The sequence below is a fragment of the Talpa occidentalis genome, unplaced genomic scaffold (assembly GCF_014898055.3).
Source record: "Talpa occidentalis isolate TD23 unplaced genomic scaffold, MPIMG_talOcc4v2.1 talOcc4.7, whole genome shotgun sequence".
Taxonomy (NCBI): domain Eukaryota; kingdom Metazoa; phylum Chordata; class Mammalia; order Eulipotyphla; family Talpidae; genus Talpa; species Talpa occidentalis.
In genome coordinates, this window is record NW_023605083.1 from 49,219,801 (window position 1) to 49,240,078 (window position 20,278).

The following is a 20,278-nucleotide window of genomic DNA, read 5'->3' on the forward strand; positions in this document are numbered from 1 at the left end:
GCTGGCCACAGAGATACCCACATGGTGGGGCAGATTGCTCCTGTCTCGCCCACTGCTCCCCTCAGCAGTGTATTTCAGTCAATCTGCCTTATCTGTTCCCCACTCTGTCTCTGGTGAATCCTCTCACCCTCCTGCACATCAGGCCTGTACCCCAGTTCTTGTATAAATAAATAACTCTTAGAAAAAAAAACCTCACTGGCTACCCTAAGCTGATTAAGCTATTGTCCTGTTAGCCAAGATGACCTGGCCTGGCCACATGCGTTCATTCTTTCTCACACCAGTCACTGCCCAAGTCAGAAATGACAAGTTAGAGACACAGTTTAATGTAGACACATCTTAGAATTAAAATGACTTCAGGGATGCCTGCAGTCACACTGAAAGAAATACCCAAAAGGCCAAAGGAAGCATGCTTTATTGAAATTACAATGCAGAAAATATTTGTAGTTCCTTAGACATTTGCATCGCTATAAAAATTACACTTTATGGTATAATTATTAATAGTTTGAAGAGAAATAAACAGTATAAACGAAATATAGCCAATACTATGAAAATGTAAACCATATAAATCAAAATCATAAAACAATTATTCAATCCTCAGAGGTCTACTTAATATATACAGATGAAATTTCTTACACACATATACAATAAAAGCCCACAAAAACATCACTCTGAAGCTGATCACTGTACAAATATGAAAATAAATCTTTATCTTTAACCTCAATTTTATCTTCAGCAAGAGGATTGTACAACTTGGGTTTATGCAAATCACATTAGCTTTAAATAATCAAATGTCACATACGTCATATAAAGCAGCAAGTAGAAAAAACAAATTGTGAAAATGCACGAGACTAAAAGTTAACAGTAAAAAATGTCCCATCCAACATTCTTTTCCATGATAAGAGCTAAAATATTTTCCAATGTGTCAGAATACATAAAAAAGGAGCATAGTATAATTATGATTTTAAAAGCTCTCAAAGGAAAATTTGAGTCAAGATGAATTACTTGCATAGGATTATGCACATGCATCAAATGATATATATTACAACATTAAATATTTTTGTTCTTTCTGAAAAAACACTTTAAATTTGAGAACATCTTCATAAAATAAAATGTTGGCAATAATTATGATTCCCCTGCAATGCAGCTGAAAGAGTTTCAAGTAGCTTTTCTCTAAACAAGATTTCTAACCAGAGCTCTAAGTCTCTAATTCGGATTTTGTTGCCAAAATATTGATCTGGTTTTGAAAAGTTAAAGATGATTGTTTTGTCTATCAAAAGTATCTATGTAATCTCTTAATCAATTTTTGATATATTGGCCAAAAAACCCAGAGGAAAAAAATAATACTTCTCTATCAAAGATAAATCTATATACAGATGTCAGACAAATATGGAGACACTTTGGGGGAAAATAAATAAAGGTAACACAACATGTATATTAACACAGCTTTGTGCAACTGCACCAAACACATAAACATGTCTTAAATGTGTCCTAAATAACAACACATATTGTAAATCAGGTTCTTTCTAACCTGGGCTCCACAGATGCTACTGAGGCAAACGGCACTGTCAAAACTTTTATCTTACCATAGCACAAAAATAATGACTCCCCCCACTGTTCAGGATGACAATTCCCCCCCCCCCAAAAAAAGGCACTCTTTTTGGTCAAAAATCTAAACTATTTTTCTGGGACCAAAAAATGTAAAACATAAATAAGAATCCATGGTAGAGTTGCTGAGGATGGATCCAACTTTGCAGTAAAAAAAACCTGGATGTCATCTGCAAAGACCAGTGTTCTAAAAGCTACATGATGCCATGGCTATTTATAATCTGAGTGTGAGGTATTCCTGGTCAATTTTCATTTAAAAAAAAATGAATCTTGGGGAATTTGAATTTTGATCATAAAAATCATGAGGAGGAGAAAAATGGCTACAGTAAATTATTCTAATTCAACAAAAAGGGATTTTTTAGCTTATAGAAAGCAATAAATAATAGCTATTATTTAAGTTTTTCCACCAACCTACTTGGAGCTTGGACCTAGATGAATCAAAGGAAGCTTAAATCTCTCATGGAGAAGAACTGAATTGGCTTAAGGCCACTAAAAATTGAAATCCCCAAACCAGAATTGCTGACCCACCCCAGGGTCAGGCGTTGACTCCTGCAGGAAACTTGGAAGGAACTGCAAGTTTTAGGATAGAAAGACTAAACAGATCCTGCGTAAGGATGACTCACCAGGCTCAGACAGGCTCACCTTTCCCAAATGTACCTTCTCTTTTAAAGGTTTATTTTCCAAAACCATATATAACATTTCTTTCATTGTTTATTATTTAAAGAAGTAAATGCTGACACTAAGGAATGAGAACTGCATTATATTGGAGATTATTATTTTAAATGATGGAAAGGGTTGAAATAGCATGCATGTTTTCATTTAGCAAAATGTTAAATCATTCCAAGTATTAGTGCATTTTTAAAATCACATACCATAAAATTCACCCTTTAAGAGTACAAATTTAGTAGTTTTTAGCATATTCATAAAGTTGTGCAAACATTATTACCTAACTTCAGAACATTCTCATCCCCAAACAAAACCACATACCTATTAGTAGTCACTCCCAGTTCCTTCCTTTCCCCAGGCCCTAGCAATCACTGGCTGGTGTATTTAAGCAGAGGGACCACTTTCCCGGGTGTTGTAGCTTCAGCATTATATGACTCTGTATGTTTCCATTCAAATTTTTAACAGCAAATTTAAACCACAGACTTCACAAGTTTTCTGAGATTATAAAATACCTTCTTTTATATACAACTTTTTGGTCACAAAAATGTTTTCTTCTTTTATACATAAAAAAAAAATCCATCTCCCACGGAGCCTAAAACATTACCATTTTTCTCAATTAAATTCTGTTCTTGTTTCAAAAGTGAGAAAAAAATCAATACTCCAATATTAAAAAAGCATGAATAACCAGAGACCTTATCAGCTGTGAGCTGCTGTGTTCTTCCTCCCAGCGCTACAGCAAGAGAGGCTAAGGCCTGCACGGCCACGCTGCCTGCTTCACAGACAGACAGATTTAATGTGGGCTGAGGACAGGCCCGAGAATCAAGGCTAGAGAACAGCAGAGGCAGGACAGTAACCCCCCTTTGCTAGTTCTCCAGGACTGAGGATTAAGTAAATGTCACAAGTTAGCTACAAAGTCAGCTACCACGTGAATCCAATTATGTCAGAATTTCCGCTATAACTTTGATCTGAGCATGTGATTCTTTTTTACTTTGAGAGACATTTGTACATGATCCTTTAAAACTTTTAAGAACAAGATGAGTATATTTTACTAGAGGTCCTAAATGATGCACTGAAACATAACAAAGAAGAGCTGAGATTCAGGAGGGACCCCAGAGCTCAGTTCAGGTTTCCCACACTGCAACTCTCCATACGACAGAGCCTGCACTATGCACCACTCTGTGTGAAAAGCAAAGAAGTCCAACAAATTCAGTTCTCTGGAAGTGAAGGCTTCAAAGGCCAAGGAGGACTGGGATCTAACTATTGCAACAGTTCTTCATCTGGGTCGACTTTTTGGAACTGCTCAGATTGGTAATGGATTTGCTATCATCCTCATCAGTCCTTTTCTTCACTTCCCTGCCGAAAGAAAGAGATGGATTAACTCCTGCACTCTGAACTGGAAAGAAGACTTCTCACAGGGAAAAAGTGAAATTAAGGATTGCTGAAGGCCAGTTAATAAAGGTTCTGCTACATATTTCCACATTTTCTTATTTAATACACACACATACACATATGACAGGTGACAGATGAGCAATATTCATATCACATGAGGAAATACTTGGAAAAAGGAGGATACACAATTCAACCTATAGCACACTTTCAATCATTTCAAACTTCTGACCGCTCTTTAAGATAAAACACGTTCACTGCTTTAAACCACTACTTGTGTGGGAATTCATTACAGCAACAATAGAAAATTGATACAACCTCCAAATGCAAAATCTCTGCTATTTGGTTATTCAGCAAATGTCCAACTTATGCCAAGTTCTGGGACTCTGCATCAGCTGATCTTGGAGGGAGAGACTAACATCTAAACAATGTAACATCATTACAGGGTCCCAAGAAATCTGCTAACACATATGCGCAAGCATGCAAGCACACACACACACACACACACACAGCATGCTGTGGGCACACGAGTACACTGAAGTCATGCTGGAGGGCAGGGAAGGAAGTCTTCCTGGACATGGAATTTCATGGAAACTTTGACACTGGAAGTCACCCTTCAATTCATGAGGGAAGGAGAGTCCAGGTGCAGGGAACAGGACACAGAAAAGCAAAGAGGCATAAAAGAGCTTGGCCACAACTGGAAGTAAAGTTGGCTGTGTCTACAGACACTCATAGTTTTGGGGAAAGTCTGTGGTTCTGGACAATGGAGCAACAGGTATCCTATCACTACTAGAGGGAAATTGCATCCAGAAGAGAAGCGTTTTCTGAGATTGAGAGATTTTCAAAGGAAATACAGAGTCATCAGGTTGTTATGACTTCCCTTCAAAAACAAGTTGTGTTTCAGACAGTGCAAGTTCATAAACTCTTCCAGTTCAAGTGTTACAACACAACAAGGTGTGAAAGGACCACTCTGGGAATCATCCTATGAGATATAAATTGAGAACCTACATGTTTTACACTGTATGTCACTTTCTAAAGGTGGAGACTAGACCATTTCCACTTCAGATAACTACATCTGAAGGCAGAGTCAAAATCAAATGAAAGTCTTTTATATATTTGCTTTATTTGCAGTTTCCATATTTACCACATCTCCAACACAACTAAACTAGAGGCTTAAACCAGACAATAATACAGTTAACAACAATTTCAAAAACTCCTTGATAAGTAATTCAAAGGAGCTTGGCTTTCTATGCTATTCTAAACTATTAAAAATTAACTATGATGTACCCAGTGCAGCTGAAGTGACCTCCTTATCAAAACACTTTTGCACACAGGTGTTTTAAGCAAACAAACACAAGCCTGGGCCAGCGCCCAGTTGACCCAACATGGGGGACAGAAGCAGATGGGGAGAAAGGCACAGGAGGCATAAGCTCCCTCACATCTTACTGATATAATAAAAACAATCAATGCTGCACCCAGGCTGTGACTGTGGCAATTTGGAGTCATTTAACTCTAATATCAGCCCCTCAGTCACTTCAGCATCCCTAGTGATTATGTTATTCAGATGAGTGCAGGTTTTTATATGCAGAATTGCAGACTGTCAGAACCAGGAAGGCCCTTGGAGATCCTGTTCTTCAGCGGCCCCCCGCCTTGTCTTATGAGTTAGACACACTTAAAGGAAGACAAGGACTCAGTCGAGACACCACAGCTATTCAGAGGTTGATTTAAGGTTGGACTTTGAGCCTCCTGACACCACAACCCTCCAGGATGCTGGGCAGCAGCCAATGGCCATGCAGGGATGCCTGCACCATCCTTTCCCACTCTCTGCCAGAGCAGCGAATCAGCAGCTGCTGTCTGAGGCTAAGGTGGCACCCAGCTCCTGCCCAGTCTTAGGCCTAGTGTGCGCTAAAGACCTATGTTCATCTGCCTCCACAGGAACATCATTTCCACCCAGGAATCTTCAGGGACATTTTAGTAAAACAGCAAGACAACTCTTTGCAGAAGTGAAAACACCTACCGACTCAACAATTACTCCACCTTTAGCAAAATTGAACAGGATATTTCATTCAATTAATTAATTAATTTCATTAAATCCTCTCTGCCCCTTTATTAAATGCATCTTCACTGGTGTTCCCTCTGCATCCCCAGGTGCATGGAATCCAAACCACGCCCAGTCTCAGAAGGTTTGAGTTGGGCTCTTGTTTAATAAATGTGATATTAGCCCATGATTGGCCTACTAATCATAGGCAAAAACAAAAATCATGTAATTCACTTGACTCTCTACACACTTAAATATCTGCAGTTTTATCTGCCTATTCTAGGTCATACTCAAAGTTAACATATTTTTGCTTTAAACAAAAATGATTTCCAGTGCAATGGAGGGGAGGTTGCTCTGTTTTTCTTACACAGATAGTAAAGGAGAAAATATTCAAGACTCTGAGTTCAAGTTGAAGGCATCTGCCAACCCCAGACACAAACTAATGCCAAAGAGGCCACCTAAAGTCCAGAAGGACTGTTTCCTAAATCTCTCAAATGGGGCAAATATTCCCCGTCAGGTCCCAGTCCAGTTAATTAACATATTTTATTCTACTAATCTCAATTAGCACCAAGTCATTAATAGAAAAGCATCATTTAAACCACTGCAAAAATTCTCAATGGTCAATTTATTACTAGCAGAATAGGAGCTCACACCAAAACTCAAAATGCTTATAAAATCTTACAAATGACCAGGAAATGAACTACAAGTTTGAAATTATGTATTTGCTTTATCTCAAGTAAAGGTCATTGACCTAGATTTTGTTCACACACTTTACTTTTTTAATGATATGTAATCCTTTTATACAAATAATCATCTTTTCATTCATGGCAGAAAACTAGGCTGAAGAGATCCATCTAACAGATAATGCTTTATTGCCTAAGAATACTGCAAGGATTAAGACACTCAAATTTATATCCCAGTTCTTCAATGATGCAATATTCATTCTAATCCCCAAATGTTATTTCTTATTAACACCACTGCCTTAGTTTAATAACTACTCGGGTTATAATTTTAACATAGTGCTTCCAACTGGCATGATACACAATTTGCTTTGTTGAATTTATTTTCCCCATTAGCAGGAAAATAACACAATAGGTAATTATATTCACAACAGTCTCCTGTGTTTAAAATCTTGTTCCTGGAAATGAGTCATACAAGCCAACTATCAGCTTTGTAGTGACATTTTGCAGAAATGTCAATGACACCGCAGATGCACCTAGTTTGTTTGGCAATAAAGATATCTGCCAACGTTCATAGTGAATAAGCAGCATTACCAGTTTTTATAAAATCCATGCTTAATTATTTTTCCAACTACTACTGAAAGATAAAACAGTGTTTTCAATGTATAGTCATGTTATGGTCAAGAAATCTGAAATATGTATCACCAAAGTGAAAATTCAATTCTACATCTAATTTCCCAAATATAATACAAAACTTTACCGAGCAAGATGGAGAACAGCTTCCACTATGTTCGAGCCATCTTTGGCACTTGTTTCACAGAATAATGCCCCATAGGTCTGTGGAAAAGAAATATACATAAACAGATGATGTCTTAATTTATCTCCTAGAATTTCAGCTTTTAAAATCAACAAAATAAAAATAATTTCCTGTTGAGTTGAGAATGCTGAGTCACTAAGGATTAAGAAATTGGATTCAGAATTGGAATATTTAAGGAAAAAAAAAAAAGATAGTGTGAGCTTAGCCACCCCAGGAACAGTTCCTGGTAAGGAGATAATCGTACTCTGCATTAAAAAATACCTAATATAAAATTGTACATTTTAAGATTCTTAATTCCAACAGCCAAACTCATGCCACCAAACATTACCATGTCATTTGAGAGAGATAAAAATGATAACTTAAGGAAATTATTCAGGGGATTAAATATTTATCAAAAGTATGTCTCCTTTTGGCCAACAGCTGACACACACACCCTTCCCCTTCACACTAGCATCCTCTCCTGGTAAGACTCAGCAGCCTCCATGCTCTAAAATGGACAGCCACTTCCCCCTCCTTCGAGGAAGTGTGCATCCTCATTGATCTCATCACTCTCCTGCTCAAAGCTTCAATACTTTTGACTACTCTGCAAGTCATGTTCAAATGCTCTGGGACCCTATCCACCTCTCAGGTTTACCTCCCCCGACTCTCCCTCCCTCACAACACTACAGATGCCCTGACCTTCTCTCTACTTCTCCAGTGCTCCAAATTCCTCCCACCTTAGTGCTCTGCCCCTTACTCCCCACATCGTCCCGCTTCACCATGCTGACGTCCACCTGCTTTGTTGGTAGGTAATCCTCCTTTGAAGTTAAGATGAAATGTTTGATAACCTTGAAAAGCTGATATTAGCTCTTCCTAGTATAAAACCTCTGAGCCTTCTGTATTTGTCCTGCATAGCACTTCTTGCAAATACAATTGATGAAGTTATTTTTGTGTGCTTGTATCTAACCAGCGGGAGGCAATTTCCCTCAGGAAAGGGGCTCTGTGAGTGCTGTGGGCCTTACTGTAGCTTACCCAGGCCTGTGTGGGACAAGGGGAGGATGTGATGGCTGCCCTGGAGAAGAATCGTATTTGATTCACAGTTTTAAAACTGAAAATAATATCTAACTAAATTATTTAGTTAATAATTTATTTAATAATCTCTAACTAAACTCTAAATAGTAGGATCGAAACTTTTAAAGTTAATAGTAATGTGCCACAGGCAGTGCTGATAACAGACAGGATGATAACATCAAACCTTCCTGTTACATATGAACTTTTTTGGGGAAAGATTTATTTTATTTATTTATGCATATAAGAACTGGGGTACAGGCCAGAGGTACAGGGGAAGTGGGGGTGAGAGGATTCACCAGAGACAGAGTGGGGAGTAGAAATACACTTTGAGGGGAGCAGTGGGCAAGACAGGAGAGGTCTGCTGTGCCATATGGGTCAGCTCCCTGGCCAGGGATTGAACTCATGCTGCAGTGGCTGGTGATAGCTTGATAGTGCTGAGACTTTAGCCCCTGTGCCACTAGGAAGGCCCATGTATGAACTTCTCGTTTGAAATTCCTACCTCCTACCTTAAGACAAGTCAAATGGGCCATGAAGCATTTTGACACAATGATAATGAATAAGCATTGCCCACAATAAGAATCTGAACAGGAATGAGCTCTATCCCCTAAACAAATACATAACCAAATATAATTGTGGCCACTGCAACTAAACACAAACCTTCCAATTCTCTCCCACCATCTTGGGATCTTTGGCATAGTAACTTTTTGGAACCAAACCCATCTTTCCAAACAGGACACACATTATTTTCCCTTTATCTGGATTCTAGAACTAGAAGATTCCAGGAACTGGGTGAGAATGAGAAGGAAGAAAGAATAATTTTGAGTCAATGGCACTCAAAGAGGGAAAACAATCAAATGATTGTTATACTGACAAGAGGGATTAATCTTTGCTGCAACTACTTATATTCATGAAGCAGATGGGAAAGCCTGGGGTCTGGACAGCAAAAATCCCATCAGACAGGGTGGAGGGTAGTCAAAGAACTTCTTAAAGAGCAAAAGACAAAAGTAAAAGACCTTTTCCAATTTGAATCCACTCTCACACTTACCATGGCCAGTTTTTCTCCAAAGTATCCTGAAACACATTTTTGTCCCTCTGCTGCAGTAGAGTCACGAAGATCTGCTTTGTTCCCAACCAGCATGATAGGAATACTCTTGTGAGTTGCATCCTACCAGGAAGAAAAATAATTGCCCCTATATTAAACGCTGGACATGTTAGGATGTCAGTGACAAAAGCTGTGAAGATGTGGTGGTCATGATGGTCTTTTCTTGCTTCTGCTTATCTTGCAAGAACAGCGGGGTGGACTTGCAGCAATGGGACAAAAATAGCCCTACTCATTTTATACAAGAGAAAAAAAGAAAGAAAGAAAACAGTCTTCCATAAGTTAATAGGTTGTGTTGTGTTTTACAGCGTAGGCCCAGACTGTCCTCAAAATGATGTCTTATTGCCCCAACAAAAAATAGCCATGGAAGATGGAACTAAGATGCCTGACTCCTGGTTAGATGGACAACAGTCAGAAGCATAGGGTGCTCATTCTGTTGAGTTCAAAATCCAAATTCGAGTTACACCATGACGTTGCAGAAAGCAACCAATCAGAGTCTACCAACTTGCATTTTCTATACTTGTTCTTCAATCCCAGGAACATTGCCCAAAGTTCCATCCTTGGGGAGACTGAGTGGAGGCCTTCACTCCAGTCTCCTGCCAGCTGACCTCCGACCTCCCATTAAACTGGTTCTTGTCTCAAAAGCTGGTGGATGGATTTTGGCGCCTGTGCCCTCTGGTAGCAGGGTGACATTCAGCCACAGCAGCGCAACATCGGCAGCTGTCCTCCCCAGGTGTCCCCTGTGTGCCACACCAGGTAGAGATAATATCTTTAAACCCCAAAAGTATATCTAAAATAAGCCAAATATTTTCCCACTGAGAGGTGGAGCCCTGAAATTCAGAAAGATTAAATAAAAATTTGGAAGAGCCAGGGCCAGGATGGCCCTTCGCTCCATACAAACCAAAAAATTTCAAGGAGCAGGACCACAGAATTGTATTTAGTTGTGGAGCCCATATAATTTCCTACAACTTTCACTCAAAACACAGATGATTATGAGTCAAGCTCAGTATCCCACCTACAAAGCAAACATGGGACAAAAACAGAGTTTGAAAGCTCCCCACTCTCTGCTATCTGGCTTACAACAAGGAAAACACAAAAGTTCTAAAGGTTAATTTTTTCATACCAGGAGGAAATTACCAACTCTTGGAAGGAATGTAACAGTGTAATCCCCACAGAAAGGGGAGGTTCCAGGTTCCCTGCCCCACCTAAGGAGAGGTAGAGTTGAACAGGGAAGGAAAGCGAAAGGGAAGCTGGGAGAGAGGATGGTGAAGACTTGGAGGAGGCACATGGAGCATAGAGACATGTTAAGGAAAAGCTGAGCTTGCTCCTTGGCCTTGGACTTGCACCAGGGATTTGGGGGATGTGGTAGGAGACACTTAGAAGAGACATGGGTGAGAGACCCGTGGGGAGGCTAACAAGGGCAGCCTTCATCTTGACTTGTATATTGATTTTGACCTTTCCTTCTAGATTTGTCTGGCCCCTTCAGCTCCATGAAAGGTGACACTAACAGCAGAAAAGGTCGCTTATCAGGTATGAGCACCTACACTATTGCGGTGAGGCTCCTGCTCACGTGTGTCACTGCAGCCATTCCAGCACTACAGCTGACCTCCCCATGGTGCATCATGCAAAGACTAAATCCAATAGTTTCAGCAATGATAACTTGGGCTACAGATTGTTAATATCTGTGTTGGCTGGGATCATCCATTACTCTCTGAACTCACTGGTCTGCCCAAAGAGATCTGTTCATTCCTTGAATAAATGTCCCTTTTCTGTGCACTAAATGTCCCCTGGAATTCCTTTCCTGACATGAAAAAGTTCTTTTCTTCAGCTGCTATTCACTCTGGTGCTTTCTTGAAGGAGCAACTGGAAGTATTGAGTCAAGTGGTCCAACTCCAGTCCTTGTTCCACCCCTAACTTCTACAAAACTAGCTTCAAATCTCATAAAAAGTGAAAATAACATATTTTTCCTTTCTCAAATATGTTACAGAGATCAATAAAACATTGAAAAGTTTGTGAAATAAAAATATTCTTTCAATACACCTTTAGCACTTGTAATAATTTTGTTATAACACTTCAGTAAAACAATTTGTTTTAAAATGCATATTTATCATTGCTTAAGTCTTAATTCCAATTGCAATTGGCTATTTCTCACAGCATTCCTTCAGTTAGAAAAAGATTCTGGTATGTATTTCTTTTTAACAAGGTGAGAACTAGACCCAAGAGAAGAATCTAGAGGCTGAGATCAGACAGCAAATCAATCCTGTTTAGCCACCACTGCTTTGAATGCCTATTAAAAATTACAGATATTAGACTTCCTTGAAAAGGTATTTTAGTCAAGTGTTGTTTTTTCTTTCCAAGAAAGTATGCTGAACTATAGCTCAAACTGTAGTTTTATGTTGACTAGTAAGAGTTGGAGGCACACTGTGATCAAACACATTTCCTGCTTTGAAAACTTATTTGCCAAGAAACCAAGCAATATTAAAGTTCCTCTCATGAAAGACACGTATCATCTGAGTTGACCAAAAGAAAACAAAGATGTTACTACACATTCTGGAAATATCAGAGGTATTTCAGCAATATAATCAGTGTAAAGACCCAAACCACTATGAGTGTAAGGTTAAGAACATAGTTGCTGGGCCTCCCCTAGTGGCGCAGCAGTTGAGTGCTGGGCTGCAAGGCTGCCCGCAGCCTCTGCAGCGCCGGTTCATTCCCCGGCCGCCGGCGACAGGGCGGGTCCAACAACAACAACAAAAAAGAACACAGTTGCTATAGAACTTGGGCTTTGAAGATGTGTATGGCCAGCTGTTGCCTCATCTGTCCTTCAAGCACACATGGAGGTCACAATATATAGCCAATCATGCTACACACCCAACTACACCACCCTCTATGCAATAGCAGCTACTTCTTAGGTTACCTGCATGGCCACTTTCTTCAAATGCGGGTTCTGCTTTTATCTATAGGAACACCCAGAAGGTTTATTTCCAGAAATTCCCTTTCTGTATTGTCCTTGGCTTTATGAGAACTTGTCAACAATTGAGGAAGAGACCAATACTGCAATTATCACTAGAAACTCTAACACCCAGTTCTTCCTGAAGCTTAGATGAATCAAGTACAAAGAGAACTAGCATTTTCCAAATGACATACTACTCCCCCATCTAATTTTCTGTTTCTCCAATTGACTTCTTACCTCAATCATATCTATCCATTCGCGTACATTAAGAAAGCTTTTCTCACAAGTAACATCATACAGAAGCAAAACACCATCTGCTCTTCTGAAATAAGACTTGGCAATACTTCTGAATCTGGAAAAGAGAAAAGAGTGTAAGCAATGGTTCTCATCAATCAGTCTGGTGCTGCCTTATCATACCTTCATCTATTTCATGCTCCCTCTTTTCGTCTAAAATAAGACCCACTTGAGAAGAAACTTATGACTGTGAAATAGCCATCATCTGGCCTAGAGTTACCTAGACAAAGGTAACAGGATGAAAATTTGCATTACTGATTAGAAATGCAAACCATGTTCTCCACTAAACAATCCCAAGAATGTCTGCAAACTGCAAGGCATAAACAGGACAAAGTTGAGAACTTATTTTCTAACTGTCTCAGCATCAGCCACAAGCTACCAGAACCCACATGTGAGACACAGAGAAGAATGGAAGGAGTTGTATATCAGGTTGTGGGTGGGTGGAATGAGAAGTAACAACGTGGAACAGCACAATGAGCCAATCCTTTACATACACGGGGCTGAGGGAGCTCCCTTGGGAAAGAATATACTTCAACACAGATGTTCCAACTTTAAACAAACTGCCATGTTTTATTGTGTCTAAAATAGACCTATGTCAACCCCAAATATCTTTAAAATGTTGAAACTCCCAGTCTGTTGAGAATATGAACTCCACAGGGCCAGGTACTTGTGTTGATTCTTAGCACTTGAATGGTGTCTTGTACAGAAACAGGCAGGCATCCTCACCTACTTGCTGGATAATTTGATAGATTCTGTTCTCAAAGAGCAAACAAGATTAAATCCTATCCTTAATGCTTCTGGTCATCAGCAATGCAAGCAAAACACGAAAGGCACTGTCACCAGACGCCAGTCTGCTATTCAGTTTGTGCCTCTGTCCCTGAACTCAAAGGAGCATCTCTGTCTTTTATTGTTTCACAACCATACAGCTCCTCACACCACCACTGCATTCAGGAGTGGCTTCACCTAAATCCTCTTATTAGGAAAATACAGTCTCTTTTTCCCTACTAAACATCAGCTGAAAGAAAATTTAAAGATCCTCTTTTCACATAACTGATGCATAAATGAAGGAGGAAAAGATAAGCACTCCTGAATTCTTTTACACTATATAACCACAGAGCATATAATACTTATGTAATAATAAGCACCCAAAACACCAAGTGTCCACAAGGCCTGTCTGCACAGACATGGGCAGAGCCTGACACTGGAGGAAGCACTTGCCTCTCCTGGCCAGCCGTGTCCCAGAGCTGCAGCACTGTTTTCTCTCCATCCACAATAAGAGTTTTCATTTGAAAATCAACTCCTAGAGAGGAATAGAACATGCAAAACATGATGTAAATAATCCCACCTTTTTACTTCCAAGCCCTCTTTAGATGTGACAGAGCCAACAACTCAAAGCACAGCAAGGTAGAGAGGCAGAACATGGTCTTTAAAGAGAGCGACCTTCAGACACTAGTCACACGTCAGGCCACAGATGCGCAAGGATGCACCAACCACAGGCTGGCTGACTTGGGAGGAATTTGATTATAAACAAAATGAAAATCTATGTTCTATGTGCTCATAATTAGAGGAGCTCAGCTATACCTGTGTGTGTGTACTGTGTGTACATGTATGAGTATGTGTGCATGGAAAAGCATATAATATGCAGACATGCCATACCCCCAGGCGACTGAACCAAACTCTGCACTTTTTATTAATCAAATTGTAGTGACCTTTCAGCTTTGTTATCTTAAAGGGTATAACAGAGAAGCACACATTTACAAAGATGCCATTACGCCATTGAGAAGAGGGTAATCAATCTGTTCTAATATTTCAGGTTATCAAAAAAGAACTCTGTAGCTGAAGAAAAATAAATGATAATTTGCATGTCTTCAACTCCTTTCATTGATTATTATGCAAATTTGGGAAATCAGGATAATACTTATTTCCTTGTTCTGGAGGTATTAATTTTGCATTTCTGTGGAGGAAGGAGCATCCATACATCAGGCTATGATTTTGTCCATAATGGCAAACCAGTTGTCAATGATGTCACTTTATCAATATCACACAATACCTATCAAAAAGGCTTTCTCTCATTTTTAAAATTTTTCATTCATTTCCCTCCTTAGAACTATAAGTTCCCCACAGCTGAGATTTGGGTTATTTGGCTTATTAATATCTGGCTCTAATAGGACTCAGATATGTTTGGTCCCTAAATGAATCACTACCTTCAACTCTGAAGTCAGTTTGGTTGATCTGACTGAGCACAATTCTCTGTCCTGTGTCAGTCCTCCTGCTATAAAGTTGGCGAAAACAGAAGAGTACCATTCTAAAACATGGCAGGCACACAGAGACAGACAGGTGTGCATCTGTGCATGTAATGCCTAAAGAAGGTAAGCACAAGCTAACAAAGGCATTTTGCTGTCACCGACTGAAAAAGGATCCATACCAAGGGTGGCACTTGTATTCCCTCGAAATTCATTCTTGCAAAGTCTCATGAGGAAACTAGATTTCCCCACTGCAGCATCCCCAGCAAGTACAATCTTGTAAGCCTTCTGTGAGCTAGAAGATTTCTGGTTGTCATCTACTATGTCTGTCTAGTAGAAAAAAAGTCACAGTGGGTGACAAAGGCAGTATCAAGGTTGTTTTTTTTTTAACTAATAAATAATATGGCAGAAAAGTAGCTTTTGTGGAACAAAGAGAAACCACTTACCTGTGGTGAAAGTGCTGAGATGGGCTTTCTGGAAGAACTAACGACGCTGCCTTCGCTAACAGAACCCTGGGGCTTCCAGTCTAAGATAGAAGCCACACCGTCTGAACCATATGTCTCCTCATCCCTAATATCAGGTACCTGTTATTTTAAAAAAAAAGTCATTAAAAAACTATTTAAATAAGAGTCATTATATTATACATTTACATCATGGATTGATGAGAAGAAAAATCTAAATTTAAATATATAGTTGATGCTATTATGGAAAGGAGGGGCCCTCACAACGATCTGTGAGAATTTCTCCCTAACTTTGTGGGGAAAAAAAAATTCTACTGACTATGCTTCATATTTGTGACCTTTCAGATGGAGTCCCAAAGCAGACAGCAGTCAGTCAAGGTGACAGATTTCTATCAGAGATAAGGCCCAGGAGAGCAGTGATTTCTGGGGCTTACATCTGTATCTGAAGCATCACCCCCAAAGTTCTCCTGTGTGCCGTGTGACCTCTGAAATCCCCGCTGGTGCTTGTATTCCACCTCCGAATCATACTCATTATAATCTCTCAGGGTAGACAAGCCACTGTCGAAGCAGCTCTCAGGCAGGCTGTCAACTTCATAATTCATCCTCTGCATAGGATCACAGAGGGCCAATGAGTCACAGTCCTCATCCACATAGGAAGAGCGGGATGACCTGGTGGCAAAGGAGAAGTCCACGTTACAGGAGGACACGCAATGCTGGGACAGCACAGGCAACAGTCAGACAGCAGAGGAATCCCAATGCCTGACATTCTCACCTTTGCCAGGAGGGGTCAAAACAGGGAAGGGAAGAGCACAAGGGACTGGGGGTGATGGGTCATGGGTGCTGTGGTGGTGGGAGACCTATGGGGACTACACCTGAAGGGAGAAGTCAAATACTGTCCAAAAATGAACAAAAATATTAAGAGATAGATAAATAAATGTAATTTTAAAAATAGGGCTAATTCTTACTTCTGATAAGCCTCTGTAATTCCTTCCATACAGAAACTCACAACATGCACTATCCATATTTCTATTTATTTTGAAAGTTTCCTTTTAGAAGAGGATTGAGGAGGGAAGATGACAGGACACTGGCACTGAGCCCTGAGGGAGGAGAGGTGAAGCAGGTGCACATGTGCGGGTTGGGGATGTTGCACACCCCAAATTATATAGTTATGTAAAATACTGGCAAGACAATAAAATTTTTTTTATAGAGGCATGTTTTATTTTATTTTTATTTATTTATTTGTTTGTTTGTTTTGTTTATACATGCACTGGGTACAGTCAGAAGTGCGGGAGGGTGAGAGAATCCACCAGAGCCAGAGCGGGGAGCAGAGCAGGCAGAAGGACCGAAGTACACTGCTGAGGGGAGCAGCGGGCGGCAGGAGAGGTCTGCGCGCCACGTGGGACCCTCCTCCGGTGGCCGGGGAGCAGCCGGGGATAGAACCGGCGCCGAAGAGGCCGCAGGCAGCTTCGCAACCCAGCGCTCAAACGCTGCGCCACCGGGAAGGCCCAAGACAATAAAATTTGAGGGAGAAAAAGAAAGTTTCCTTTTCTTTGAACATAATTTACATAACAGTGTGCTGAACTATTAAACATTTACGGATTAGGCCAAGTCTCAACATCAGATACCTCACATTCTGCAACATCACATACCATGGTGTCACTAGTTCCCTGAAACCTCACACACTGAGTCCACTTCTAAGAAACAAGACATGATTAGGGATGAGGTAAAGGTGAGATTCATAAAGCCAAATTTGATGACATCAAGAAATCAATTTGCCCTCTGAAATATTTTCACTTTAATCTTTATAAGCTTCATGTTTCATAAATTTAAAACAAGATAGTAGAAAATAGAAATTAGTGCCCAACATAAATAATTCAACACTAAGAAAATTTACTTTCCTTTAACTTTGATCCAGAATTCAAGCAAAAAGCAGGTGCTAACATACCTGTCATAGCCCAGAGTGTGAGGAGACTGACCATTACATTTGGGACTGCTCCTAGAAATTGTATTCCCTGGTGATGTATTATTTACACGCTGTAATACATAAGTAATATCATGTTATTCCATGTTAACATTTGATTTATATAGGTACTACATATAAAATATTAGATAGATAGACAGATAGATAGATGTTAAACTGTAGCATACTAGTTAAAACTTTGGAATCTCACATGAGCAAATATGAGCATGAAAATCAAGAAAAATCTACAACAACAGGACTTCCCATGATACTCTCTTCTCGTATCTTAAGCCCAAACCATATGGCAGAAGTCATAAGGGGGCCTCCTGGTTCACCAGATTTGCCATGACCTTGCAATACCAACGTTTTTAGATTTGTCTCTTCTTGAACCACAAGTTGACTTAGTGATGAGTTAGTGTTTTCACCTATACACAAAGCTACAGCACTGGAACTCCACAATAGAAGTTGACCTCCAACAGTGAGAAAAGAGGTTTTCTCCCACATGTCCTCAAAATTTTAAATGGGGCCTAGCTTGTTTCTGTTGATGGGTTGAAAATCCAAGCCTCCACTCTGATAAACTCACTCTTAATAAAGAGCACTTGATGTGCCTACAACACTCCTATTCAGAGACACCTCTCCCTCCTCTCAGCAGGGCAACATTATATTTGTGGCATGTCCCTCTCTTTCTTGTTACTACCATCGGTGCATGTCTGAACTCCCCACTGCAATATAAACTCTTCCAAGACACATGTCACATCTATACATCTTTCTCCAGTTTTCTAGAACATGGAACAAAAGAGCTGGCTAACATCTAGGTGTCGGTCTCTGCACAGAGGTAGCATATTTTTTAATTTGGAAAAATGCTGTCTCCTTTTAGCATAAAGAACAGCTTCTCATTACTACAAGGATCTACATGAAATTCTCTTCCAAAACCACAGGTTTTCAGTACCACAAGAAAGAGCAAAAGTAACATAAAGTTATACTGCATACCAGCGATCTGTTTAACTTGCTGTAACTGTTTTCCAGGGCACTCCTGAGGCCGTCATTGCTGTCATGCAGTTTCCGGTTAGCTGTTCTATGGACAAAATCAAAGACATAAGCAGATAAGGAAGAATTTTGCGGGGGTAAATGCACTACTTTCTTTTCATGCTGTGTGATTTAGAATATGGATTTACCACTTCTTGCAACTTTCTACCATTTCCCATCAAACCTCATAAAATAGATCATAACCGATCACTAGAAGTGATGTAACTGATGTATCCCCAACTCTCTCTAAAGATTTCAAGGCATTTGAGAGGGAATGAACTACCCAGGGTAACCCACTTCTCCCTCAGGTAGCCCATCTCTGCTTCCGAAACAGCTGAACCTGCCAGCCCCCAAGCTGCTCTCTGTCCTGGCAGCCAGGCCTAGTGTGGCGTGCTGCTCCCACATCTGCATCTGCATCTTTCATGACTCGATGCTGTCCCAACCAGACAATGTCATGCACCAGTCACAGGCTGTGATGCCAACACTGATTTCAAATCCCAAATCAGGCACTTACTTTTTGTCCTACAAAAGTCACTTTATCTGTCAGAGTCTTGGCAACCTCCTCTATAAAATCAGGGCTTAGACTCTGCCTTATAGAGTGATCAATCTTTCCTAATTAAGTTTTATTCATCCTTTAGATCTCAGATCAATGTTGCCTCCTCCAGGAAGGCTTCCTAGACCTTTCTGGCTAGGAAGAAGTTTCTATTATATGCCCTTAGCGGACACATTTCTTTTCTTTGCTCACCTCATTCATTTGTCATTTTATATTTCCATAACTATTGATGAATTTCCATCTTTCCCTAGACTAACCCCACAAGGAAGGAGAACTTTTCTCCTACTTGCCACTCTACCCTCAGATTCTGTAACATCTGACCCACACAAGGTGTTGAATGAGAACTGCTGAATGAATAAATGAATGAACACATTATTGTAGCACATCATAGCTACAAAAAAGCACATATAAGATGCAACACATTCAAGAATGACAAAAATCAATTTGTCAAGCCTGACTATAATTCACATGGGGGCACAGAACCCTGAAGAAAATACTGTAGGAGAAAGGAGAGAAAGATGTGGGGTGGGGATGGTTTTGTGGGGAAGACTCTTAGAGGATGGAATTACTGCAACTTAGTTATGAGATGAAGAGAGAAGGTACAGCATTTCCAGTGGGGTCAGAAGCAAACAAACAGATAAAAAATAATGCACCTCTACTGAAGCACAGTAAATTGAGGAAAAATGCCTGTGACCACTTTCCTGCAGCTGGGTACACTGTGGGGTGTCTCGAGTTTAGGGTGCTGTCTTCACAGGGGTACAGTGAAAACACACAGACACATAGCCTGGCTGGCAAGGATTTTTAGAGAATTAGACTCTATTTTCTGGATTTGAATAGTTTCTTTAGGATTAAAAGCATCAGAAAACTGCATGTATGTGCTGAATGCACCAGGGTGAGAAGAAATACATGTGGAACCAAGAACCCGGGCTTCAGAAACTGGCAACTTGTGTTGTATGTGGCACTTGTTTTATTAACAAGAAAATAAGTAAAATGCAAAATGTGATGAGCATTTTATATGGAACTTACTGGAGTATTTCAATTTGCCTCTCAAGACTATTTCGATCTTCCGTGTACTCTCGGATTATTTGCAGATCCCTGTAAAATTATATTTTATGTTTGAATGAGAATTTGTTGTTTGGCTGCTCCTTCCTCTGCACTTACCCTCCCAGACCATTATTCACCTGTTTCAAAGATGCATGTCCTTGGCCATGCTTTTCTGTCTCCCTGTGCTTTTGCTGGGTTTTTCTGTGTGTCAGCAATCATCTCTCTTCCTGTGACCCCATAAGCATACCAACACCCTCATCCCATCTCAGCACCCACGGCACTTCTGTCCACACCCCACTGACCTGGTTCTGTTCAGCACTGGAACTAGCGAGCTCATGCTAAGCACCCTCCCTTTCCACAAGCTCATTATCAGCCCCTCCAGTCCAATTCGCTTTCTCACCTCTGA

At 40.2% G+C, this 20,278-nt stretch overlaps 1 protein-coding gene across 1 annotated transcript in view; it reads right to left on the bottom strand.

The window, feature by feature from the left end:
* Positions 1–1,638: 1,638 nt before the first annotated feature.
* The window catches only part of RASEF (RAS and EF-hand domain containing), a 55,392-nt gene continuing 36,752 nt past the window's right edge, over positions 1,639–20,278 (bottom strand). The window contains exons 7-17 of the mRNA XM_037494202.2: positions 19,855–19,923; positions 18,240–18,324; positions 17,235–17,323; positions 15,724–15,958; positions 15,275–15,412; positions 15,011–15,158; positions 13,804–13,885; positions 12,529–12,643; positions 9,288–9,407; positions 7,136–7,212; positions 1,639–3,624 (exon numbers count right to left, since the gene is read on the bottom strand). Of these exons, the coding sequence (XP_037350099.1) occupies positions 3,525–3,624; positions 7,136–7,212; positions 9,288–9,407; positions 12,529–12,643; positions 13,804–13,885; positions 15,011–15,158; positions 15,275–15,412; positions 15,724–15,958; positions 17,235–17,323; positions 18,240–18,324; positions 19,855–19,923 (1,258 nt within the window). The 3' untranslated portion in view covers positions 1,639–3,524. The remainder of the gene's footprint in view (positions 3,625–7,135; positions 7,213–9,287; positions 9,408–12,528; positions 12,644–13,803; positions 13,886–15,010; positions 15,159–15,274; positions 15,413–15,723; positions 15,959–17,234; positions 17,324–18,239; positions 18,325–19,854; positions 19,924–20,278) is intronic.